The sequence below is a fragment of the Rutidosis leptorrhynchoides genome, chromosome 4 (genome assembly GCF_046630445.1).
Source record: "Rutidosis leptorrhynchoides isolate AG116_Rl617_1_P2 chromosome 4, CSIRO_AGI_Rlap_v1, whole genome shotgun sequence".
Classification (NCBI taxonomy): Eukaryota; Viridiplantae; Streptophyta; class Magnoliopsida; order Asterales; family Asteraceae; genus Rutidosis; species Rutidosis leptorrhynchoides.
The window spans coordinates 447390840-447402540 of record NC_092336.1 but is presented as its reverse complement, the minus strand read 5'-3'; the positions used below and the strand labels follow the sequence as shown (position 1 = coordinate 447402540).

At 33.0% G+C, this 11701-nt stretch overlaps 1 protein-coding gene and 1 pseudogene across 1 annotated transcript; one reads left to right on the top strand and one right to left on the bottom strand.

Annotated features, from left to right (window-relative positions):
- The first annotated feature begins 3441 nt into the window (after positions 1-3441).
- Positions 3442-6102, top strand: LOC139842158 (uncharacterized). Its single transcript, XM_071832332.1, has 3 exons — positions 3442-4074; positions 4147-5005; positions 5162-6102. Exons 1-3 carry the CDS (start codon positions 3442-3444, stop codon positions 6100-6102), a joined length of 2433 nt encoding a protein of 810 aa, XP_071688433.1.
- A 1224-nt stretch (positions 6103-7326) lies between these two features.
- Positions 7327-11110, bottom strand: LOC139844380 (factor of DNA methylation 1-like; annotated as a pseudogene).
- Between the last annotated feature and the right edge of the window lie 591 nt (positions 11111-11701).

The window sequence follows — 11701 nt, the reverse complement described above, 5'->3', positions numbered from 1 at the left end:
ATTCTAAAGAAAAATCAACGGCGGTTATATTTGTTAAACGATGTCTTGATCGAGTTACAGGTGGTGAACGTACAAAAGGTGATGAACGTCTTGCTCGGTGCATTCACAGAATATCTTATTAGTTTTAAAAAGGAAAGAAAAATTATAATAAGTTATCCAATCAATAGACTTTTCTGATTTTGCCCACGTTTCGAATAGCCAAAAGATGCAGCAGAGGGGCAGGATTCGTTTGGTCTCAATATAATTGAGGACTGTTTGGCTCCAATAACCCGGTCCACGTACAAATCCAACTATTACTACGAACCAAAAAATTTTGATGTCTATCAATTTAACCACTTAAAATAAATTTTCGTAATTTTTAGAAATTTAGATAAGAAGTAGAAAAAATTCTAAGTCTTAAAACTAGAATAGCGAGAAATAAGAGAGAAAAAGAGTTTGTCGATAAAGGTTGAAAAAGAAAAAATGGTTGAAAAATAAAAGACGACGGAAAAATAAAAGAAACTTATAAAAACTTAAAAATACTTAACTAACCTAACCTTATTACTACAACTAACTTAAAATTATAATCGCAAATTGAAATTACTAATTGGAATGATAATTGATACATAGTAAAAGGTCTAAAAATATTAAAGCTTACAAGGAAAAACTAAATCCCAAATGGAAATAACTTAAAAAGAAACTAAAACTTAAAAAGGCGTCGCAAAATTCTAAAGCACCTAAATCTTAGTCTAAAGAAAAAGCAATTAAGGAATTCTACGGCAAAGCCTAAAAATCTAGGAGTAAAAATAACTATAGCAAAAACTAAGTTTAAAATTAAATATGAGCGAAAAATATAAATATTACGCTACAACGATTAAAAAGGGACAAAATATAAAAGTTATAAAAAGTTATAAAAATATTAGATTTTATAAAAATATTATTTTTATATTTTATAATAAAAGTATTAAGTAAATAAATAATAAAACTAAACAAAAAGTAAAAATAACTAAATAAATTAAAAACTTAATTATAATAATAATAATAGTATTAGGGTTTAATTAATAATAATTAAATAATAATCGTAATAAATGCGGAATTAGGGTTTGGATGTGGCCCTGTCAGACCCCTCATGCGACTCGCATGGTTTAAGGGGGTGGGTCATGCGACTCGCATGGTGTTCGGATCCAGGCCAAAAGTTGGGCTGCTACAGTACCTTGGCCCGATTACTTATTTTTTTTTTTTTTTTTTTTTCTGTTTTTCTATTTTTTAATTTTTCTGTTTTAAAATTTAATATAAAATATTTAAAAACTTATATTTTTATAAAACTAAAAATAGAAATAAAAAATCTTAAAAATATATATAAGTATATTTTTTTTTTTTCGGTTTTTAAAAGCTCTTTTTTTATATATTTTTTTTTTTATTTTTTTAAAAATATAAATTTTACCAAAACTAATTATAACTTAAAAATTAAAAATATGGCGTTTCGCTTCGGCGAGTTCCCCGGCAGCGGCGCCAAAAATACTTGATGTCAAAGCAGAGGGGTATAAAATACTATTAAATTTCAGCAGAAAATACTATTAAATACGATACAATTTTACACAAGATATTTATTTATTTATAGAATGGATATACTTAAACCTTGCTACAACACTTATAGGCAGTGTACCTAATCGTACAGTAGTGTAGTTTTTAGTAAGTCCGGTTCGTTCCACAGGGAAATCTTTAAACAAAGCTCAACGCTATATTAGTTTACTTTTATAAAAATACAAATATATATAGGTAATATTATTATTATAAAGGGGGGTTTTTACCGTTTAATGACCGGTTTGTCGATTTTAAAACTTTAGTCGCAGTTAAAACCTAATATTAAATAAATACAAGACTTAAATTAAAGCGTAAAGTAAATAACGATTGCGAATAATAAAAATGCGATAAAATTAAATTGCGATAATTAAAAGTACGATAATTAAAAGTGCGATTAAATAACAATAAATAAAAGTGCGATAATTAGAAGTGCAATTAAATATAAAATAAAGGAAATTAAGTATGAAATAAAAGAATTATGCTTATTTAAACTTCCGTAATCATGATGTTTGACGTGTTGATTTTAGTTTTATGCCCATGGGTTAATTGTCCTTTGTCCTGGATTATTTAATATGTCCGTCTGGTTTTTGTCCATAACAGTCCATCAGTCAGAAATATAAATTGCAAGTGTCCTTGTCAAATTATTATTATACCCGAAGATAAATATTCCAACTAATTGGGGATTCGAATTGTAACAAGGTTTTAATACTTTGTTTAATGAATACACCAGGTTATCGACTGCGTGTAAACCAAGGTTTTACTACTTTGTTAACAATTACACCAATTACCCTTGAATGTAATTTCACCCCTGTTTTAATTATTCTAGTGGCTATTAATCCATTTCCGTGTCTGGTTAAATGAACGATTATTCGTACATATAAATACCCCGCCCATCGTGTCCGATCGAGTGTATATGGTAATTTATAGGGACGCCCAATTGTAAATCTTTATATTAACATTAACAAACTTTCATTTAGTTAAACAAATATAAAGCCCATTAATAGCCCATAGTCTAGTTTCCACAAGTGTCGTTCTTTTGTCCAAACCCCAATTATGGTACAAAGCCCAATTACCCAATTTTAGTAATTAGCCCAACATCATGATTACTTCGTTTTAAATAAGCATAATAATAACTTAGCTACGAGACATTAATGTAAAAAGGTTGAACATAACTTACAATGATTAAAAATAGCGTAGCGTTACACGGACAGAATTTCGACTTACACCCTTACAACATTCGCTAACATACCCTTATTATTCGAATTATAATTAAAATTAAAATATAAATTATAAATATAATTATATTTACGTATGAAGAGGAAGAGAAAAAAGATGTTTAAAACTCGGTACAAAACTGGCTTTATATAGGACCTGACCAGCAATCTCACTCCATGCGACTCGCATGATTTTGTGCTTCTGGCCATGCGAGTCGCATGGCCACCCTGGATCCAGCCAAACTGCTTTGTTTTCTTCTTGCCGACGTAATATAATAATAATAATATATATAATATATAATTATATATAATTATATATATATTATATTATATTCTTGTGCATAGTAGACTAGATATTTTTGGTCCGTTGCGTCGGGCGTTTCTTCTTGGCTCAGGTCCCGGTTCCGGATTTTCGGACGTCTTCGCGTATTATTTTATATCGCGTACTTTGCGTCTTGTAACTTGTACTCTTGTCATTTTGAGACGTTCCTCGTCAATATTTTGAACCTTTTTAGTTGTATCTTGTACTTTTTAGCTCTTTGGACCTTTTTGTCTTCAATTTGTCGAATCTGCCTTTTGTCTTCACTTTTTAATATTTAAACGAATATTGCTTGTAAATCGAACAATTGCAACTAAAATCTTGTCTTTCTTAAGGAATAATGCTATGAAATATATGTTCGTTTTTGGCATTATCAGTAATCCTCCACCGGTGGTTAATGAAGTAGTTGCAAACGATCCAAATGACACTCCGATGTGGAATGTTAGAATGGTGGCACAAACGGTTGTGCCTCCGGCTATCACAAAACCACCAATTGAAGTGGATAATTGGAAGATCGAGGGTAACTTTTTCACAATATTCAAGGATAGACTCTTTCGCGGGTTAATAGATGAAAACCCTTTTGATCACATTCAATACTTTAACGATATTTGTGACATCTACAAGTACAAAGATGTCACCGAAGACGCTTTTAAGCTAAGGGCATTCCCCTTCATGCTTGATGGAGAAGCTAAAGCTTGGTTAAGGAACTTGCGGTCGGATTCTATTAGGTCTTTTCAAGATTTAAATGAGGCATTTATCAATCACTTTTTCCCACCTTCAAAGGTGGAACGTTTGAGAATGGAAATTAATGGGTTCACGCAAAGGGAAGATGAGTCTTTGTATGATGCGTGGGTGCGTTTCAAGAAGTTATTAAGAGTTTGCCCACCGCATGGTCTAAACAAGAAGGAGTACATCAACACGTTATACCGGGGTACCAATTTTCCAACTAAGCAATATCTTAATTCATCTTCGGGTGGAGTGTTTATGTACAACTCACCCAATGCGGCCCAAAAGTTACTAGAATACATCTCGGTTAATACATATGAATAGGCACCTTCACCAAGAGAATTGACGAGGAAGAATGTAGCTCAAGTGGAGAGTGAAGATGGGCAAGTTACCTTGGCAAGCTTGAATAATCAATTTCAATTATATGGAAAAGAGTTGAAGAAGCTACAACAAACGATCGTGGCGATGCAAGTCGGTCGTCAAAGGTGTGAAGGACCACACCTCACCAAAAATTGTCCCCAAGTTAATCAATGTAATCACATTGACTTGGATGACATTCCTATGAATTCGGATGCTCACGTGAACTTTGTGAGTAACCAAAACTTTCAAAGAGGAGGAACTTCTACCCAAGGCAACAATTCTTTCCAATCGAATAATAGCTACTACAACCCTAACCAAAAACAAGTGTCATTTAACACTCAAACCAACACACCTCCAGGATTCTCCAACCAAAACCGAAACCAAGGCTATAACTCTAACTACAACCAAAACCGACAAAACAACTTCCAATCCTACAATCAACAAAGTTACAACAATCAATCTTACAACAACCATTCCAACCCAGATTACCAAGGAAATCAAAGTTATCAAAACCAAGGTTTTAATCCACAAAATAACCAAGGTTACATTCAACAAAACCAACAAAGTCAACAAAATAACCAACCGTCCCAACCTTCTAAAGAATTAGAAGAGATTATGCAAACTTATATCAAGAAGGCGGAATCCACCGAAGCATTTTTGTTAAAGGAAAACGAGTTCTTGAAGCAACAACTTAAGCAACAACAAGCCTCATTCCAAACCCTTGAGAGCACCGTTGGGAGACTATCAAGCTATGTTGCCGAAAGACCTCGAGGAACTTTGCCATCCAACACTCAAGTTAACCCAAGCACTCACAACAATAACCGTCAACAAAACCAAAACCAAAACAACAACAACAACAACAACAACAACACTACAAGGGACATTCCTATTGAAAGCAACAACAACCAAAACCTTAGCTATACAAACCGAAATGAAAACGTCAATGCCATAACCATTCGAAGTGGTCTAACCACTCAAGGAGTTGAAGAACCACAACCACAACCTTTTATCACCCAAGAACCACTACCAAGCTTCATTGAGGAGGAAATCAGGGTTAATAATGAGAAGGGTAAAGAAAAGGTTGATGCAACTGGGGTCAATGGTAATGATGCAAAGGGTAAAGATGAAAAGGGTAAGGATAAGGGTAAAGAGCCTTTGAAGGTTACAAGGTCGGTTCCATATCCAAAAGCTTTAAGGAAGGACAAGTTGGCGGCTCAGTACCAAAAGTTTCAAGATATGATGCAGAATGTGTCGGTCAACTTGCCTATTACCGATGTGCTCAAAGGGATGCCCAATTATGGATGCTTCATCAAAGAGTTAATCTCTCAAAAGGGTAAATATCATGAGGAAACGTCATTCTTTATTGAAGAGGAGTGCAATAAGATACTTGCATCAAGGCCAAGAATCCCTAAAAAGTTAGGTAATCCGGGAAAATTTGTTTTCCCATGTAAGTTTGGTGAATCGGAAGTGTTTAATGCACTAGCCGACTTGGGAGCAAGCATTAACCTAATGCCCCACTCACTTTATGAAAGACTTGGCCTTGGACCTCTTAAACCGACTCGAATTTGTATAAGATTGGCCAACCATTCGTTTGACACCGCTATTGGAATCGCCAAGGACATCTTGGTTAGCATTGACTCCTTGGTGTTCCCGGTTGATTTTGTTATCATGGAGATGAAGGAGGACCTTCAAGTCCCCCTCATCTTAGGTAGACCATTTCTTGCAACCGCCGACACCATCATCTTAGTACAACGCAATCAACTCAACATTGGAGTTGGTGAAGAGCGTGTGACCATAAATATTCGGGAAGCTATGAAGCAACCGAGCAACACCGATGATGATGAGTCACTACAAGAAAAACGGCCTTATAGGACCACCACAAAAGTCCTATTATGTACTCTAATAGGATCTTTGAGCTGATAGGACCACTAACGAATTGGTCCTCCCATAGTGGCGTCCTAATAGCCTAATAAGGGTCCTAACAACATTTTAGGACCTTATTAGAAAAGGGTTTTAAAAAATGTATAAGAACCCTTACGAAAGATCCCATGAACATATTATGACCTTATTCTAGGGTCATATAATGCGACATCTAATATTTCAAAACATATAAGTACTTTATTTAAGGGTCCTAAAAAACATATGAGGATCTTTAAAAAAGGTCCTAATATCTTAAAAAAGTTTATGAAACCCATTAATAAGGGTCCTATAATATCATTAAGGACCGTTAGGAAGGGTCCCATGAACATGTTAGGACCTTATTATAGGGTCATATAATGTGACTTCTAATATTTTAAAACATATAAAGACTTTATTTAAGGGTCCTAAAAAATATATCAGGATGTTTAAAAATGGTCCTAATAGCTGAAAAAAGTTTATGAAACCCATGAATAAGGGTTCTATAATATTATTAAGGACGCTTAAGAAGGGTCCCAAGAACATATTAGGACCTTATTATAGGGTCATATAATGGGACTTCTAATATTTTAAAACATATAAGGACTTTATTTAAGGGTCTTAAAAAACATATTAGAATTCTTAAAAAAGTATCTAATAAGTTTATGAAAACCATTAATAAGGGTTATATAATATCATTAAGAGCCACACAAATAGGGTCCTAAAATAAGTTTTTTGAAACCCATAAATAGGGTCTTATAAAATAATTAAGGACCACAGGAATAGAGTCTTAAATACTATATTGCGACCTTTCGATAGAGTCCTAAAACACACAAAAAAGGTCCTAAAAAGCACATGTTAGGACTGTTAATGAAGGTCCTAATATCATAACTAAGATGATGATACCCTTTTTAGGGTCCTATAATATAATTATTTACATTATAAATAGGTCTCAAAACATATATTAGGATCCATTAAAAAAGTTCTAATATCTCAACTAAGATTATAAAACCCTTTTTAGGGTCTTATAATATAAATATTTACAATACAAATTGGTCCTAAATACATATATTATGACCTTTTAAAAGGGTCTTTAAATCTCAAAGTAAAATTATGAAACCAATTTTTGGGGTCGTGAAAATCAGCTATAATGGTCATGATAAATATAAAATAATCATCGGCATGATATTAAAATTATAATTAAAACAAACAAATTCTATAAATGAAATTGACATCCAACAACTGATTTTTATTTAATAGCAAACTCAGAATCTCAGATATGTTTCATCTGGAAGTAAACATAGTTACAAAAATCAAATATAAAAGTCTAGTAACATTTGACGATAATAATAAAGAAGTAAACACATGAATACTATGAACGAGTAGATCGATCATGAAGCAATCTTCTTAATCAAGAGGTACTACCTACAAAAAAAAAAAAAAAATATATATATATTTCATATGTTAGTTTTAAACCTTCGCGTTAATATAACTTATAATTACAAAAGTACACTTTAAGAAGGTCATACCTCGACAAAATTTCTTGGCCATGCAATAGGCGTGCCTATAGCTTCAATAATTGTGTCCATATGTCCATACGGCCTAACCAGCTCTTCGTTTTTTTGAATTGCCACCTGAGGATTAACCGAACAATATCTTGTACCAATCTCTTTCCCTCCCACCACCTCTTTTGGATCTAAACTCAAAACCCATCCTCTTGCTACTATGTCAAACGGCTTATGAATGCTCCTCAGATATACGTCAGATTTGGAAATCACCTTTTTCTTTTCCTCCTCTAATTTTTGCTTCTCTTGTTCCGTTAAGGCTTCTCTCCTACTAAGTTCTTTGCTCCTCAAATCAAGTTTTTTCCTTCTTTTCTCCAAAATCCGCATGCAACACTTCTTGTTCATCTAATAACCTTTTAATATGATCGTTTGACATGCGCTGCAACTTCTTTGTCTCTTAACAGGGAAAATATTTGCATGTAAGTATAACCATTGACCCCTCACAAACATAGATTATTTGAAATAATATAAATTTAAAAGATCTACAAGTCGCAATTTCAAACCATTAAACTTTAAATGCATACCTTCATAGAAAGCAACATGAAGATTGTCTTTTTCCTCGAGCATCCTACTCAAAGACATAGTTTTCTGATTGTACTTGAACTGCAAATCATCAAGATCTTCATTCTTCGTGTCAATCTCGGTAGCTAACTCCACCACTTGTTTGTTCCTCGTATTCTTTGCTTCTTGAACAAGATCAGAAATCGTTATTGGCCTTCTATTAGATCGAAGATAGTCTCCTACTGGCCCTTGTAATTCATTGAAATCATTTGCCCTAGCTAGCCATGCGTATATGCTAGTATGACTTTCAGATGTATTCCATTCCTTCTTACTATGTTCAGAAGCTTCAAAAAACTTCTCAAACTCCATTGCATCCCTAAAACCAGTCCAATCATTGTTGAAGCTCACCAATGCTTCTGCTGTTTGTTTCAAATCGTCCCATAAGATCTCCACCCCAACAGGCTTGTATTTTGAAAATCTCTTCATCCAATAGGATGTATTTTCAATATCTTCACCTTCTTTGACAATATTCATCACAATCCCAGTCCAGGGCCAACAAAACAATTCATTTTCTTCAGAGTTTGGAGCTGCAGGTACAGGTGGACCCACTTTTGTTGCTATTTCAGCCTCATTTGCAAGCTCGTTCTCCAAATACAATCTTAAAGCTAGATGATTAGCCTTTTGTTTAGCACTTCGGTTGGAAGAAACTTTGCCAACTCCCGAAGCATGTTGATGCAAATCTTTGTATTTGAAATTCTGTTTTTTCTTTCCGGCACAAAAAGGACACCTAAAAATATCATTCGGATACTTAACTTTTAAGGTTCCATTCTTCAGTTGCTGATATGGCTTATCTTTGTAGTCATAAATCTCCGAATCACTGATCTCAGAATCTTCACCAGAATTGTACTCCATCTATCCTGCAAACAATGTCACAAATCACTATAAAAAATCGACATAATCAGCAGTCAGCACAAAACTTAACAATAATAAAACCTGTCCATTTTGTCACCAATGCGAAACCCATGATTGGTTATAGACAAATAACATATAACATATTGTATGAAAGTAGAATAAAAATACAGACCAAGTTTAGACTTAAGAATACCGAATAATTTCCTTCTCTAACGCCCCTACCGACCATACTATGTTTTTATATTGCCTTCATACTTGGAAACCACCAAAAGATCCTGTACAAAATAAAAAAAAAAAAAAAATGAGACTTGTGGTCAAAACGCGTGGATATTGACCCGTTGTCCAAATCTATAACCATAACCATTCTTTATTAACAATGAGCTGTTCAAATTTATAATTATCACTCGATAAATACAGTAATTTTCCGGATAAAATGTTTAGGAGGTTTTATGCTGCAAAAATGTTTCGGCAACTTTTAACCCATTTAAACATTTGGTTCCCTTTCAGCCAACTTTGCAATTACTTATTTATTGGTCACGTAGTTCAAACTAGAAAGCAAAATGGTTATGAACAAATCTTACTTGTATACGGGGAGTAACATCACGGCTCTCATATAACCTACCAAGGTATACTTTTCGATATTGCTCATCTTCAATAACTTTAGTTGGTGGGCCATTTGAGACAGACTCACCGTCAGTCAGAATTGTACATTGGAATTAGTCACAAACATCTGCTTCTAATGTCATAAGCTTAGAAATGATCTAATAATGCCTTATCTACCAGAAAAGCAACTGCGCCAAACAACAAAACACATATATGTTAATGCAATTTCAGCCACTTTTCAGGTAACAATAATGTTCTGAATAAAAAATAAAATAAAGACTATTTAACCTAATTTTTACAAACTCATTATTGTAAACTCCCTTTTTACTAACATCTTCACTAGGTTCCATTTATTATAAAATTCGTTATTGTCAACCAATAAAAGTGAGCTAATAATTCCTCTTATGCAAGAAAAGCAAGTTAACTCGAACAACGAATCACAACAGTGTTAATGCAATATAAGGAAACATTTATGTTCTTAATAAAATATGGCTATTCATCCATAATTATGACACTACTACTCGTATTACTTAGCAATAAGTGATTTACTTTCCAAGACATGATGCATTAAGTTGAACCACCCAAAGAATAAACCATAGGACCCTTTAACAACAGAGGCAAAGATAGGTTTAGTCACCATATAGCCATAGCATTTTTGTTCTGAAATGATGCTTAAATCTCATGGATGGCAACAAATACAACAATAGAAATAAGAAACCTCTACATATCGAAAAACATACACCGTGTGCGACAGCATAAACGGTACATCTCAAAGGCAAATATTTTGTCTACCTTTGTGAAGGTTTCTTATTGATTTAGAAAACAAAGCTGCTTAGTAATAACTTAGAAACACAATCATATCATACATCACAACTCTTAAAAATTAAAAAAGTCCATCAAAATCAAAAGTGGTAATATAACGCTTTTAACCTCACTTTGATTAAACGATGCCTCATGTATCCTTTAAGTTATTGAATAATAATAGTACAATTCATGACCGTATAACTCCATTGCAGTCATCAATAACAACTTCCTTGGTTTCAGTTATAACTAACAAGCTTATATCATTTTCTTTGACAAAAATAAATAATAAGAAAAAGAATGTCACTAAACTAATCCAATAAACCCTAAAATTATCATGAATTAATTGATAACACAAATAAAATTGGGGTGTACCATGACTAAATTGATAACACAAACAACCCTTAAAAATTACCATCGGTGCTCGTAGTGGTGGTGGTCAATAGGTCTCAGACATACCGGAGAAGGTTGCATCGTCTTTTAAAACAGAGGGTTGTCGGAGATGGTTGAACCGCCGTTGTAGATCTTCCCGCAGTACACCTTACATCATCACCGCCAGTACCTGCAACTTAGTTTCATCGTCTCAATTTAGTTCCCCATCTCAAATTTCTTAAAAACCACTTCCAAATTTTTTATGTAGATCCTTAGGGATGTAAATCAATCAATTAATAATTTTAGGATCTAAATTATACAAACAAACAAAACACTAATTGACATGTTAACAAAAGCACAAAGTCAATTAAATTAAAAAAAAAAAAAAAAAAAACTTTTATCTGAAGACATGGATATAGATGACCTGTATAATTGAGAAATTGTAATCGATCTTCAATTTTAAATTTAGATGCGCTTTGGAATAGGCTTTTAATCTGATATGGAGACGGTTTAGAGAATACGGGGGTTATAGAAAACAAAAGATTTAAAAATATTTGGAAATGTGGGAGGGAAAGTGAGGTCGCCAAATTTTTTTAATTGGTAATTAATTTTGTTTGTTATATAAATACAAATATAAAATAAATATAAATATAAATATAAATATAATATAAAATATATATATATAGAATATATATATACTAGTGAAATGATCCGTGAAATCATGGAGTTGTTTAAACGAAACAGTTTAATGATATGTTTTAAGTATTAAGCGAATGTAGATGTTAAAGGCATTTACTTTAAAGACCCGTGAAACCACGAATTCCGACTAAGAAACTTCTCGTTGTTTTTACAAACATATTTAAGTACTT

Coding starts and splice junctions, on each gene's coding strand:
- LOC139842158 (XM_071832332.1), top strand. CDS start 3,442: ATGAAATATATGTTCGTTTTTGGCATTATCAGTAATCCTCCACCGGTG. Junction 4,075..4,146: donor TTAATTCATCTTCGGGTGGA/GTGTTTATGTAC, acceptor ACATATGAATAG/GCACCTTCACCAAGAGAATT. Junction 5,006..5,161: donor AAGCACTCACAACAATAACC/GTCAACAAAACC, acceptor TAACCACTCAAG/GAGTTGAAGAACCACAACCA.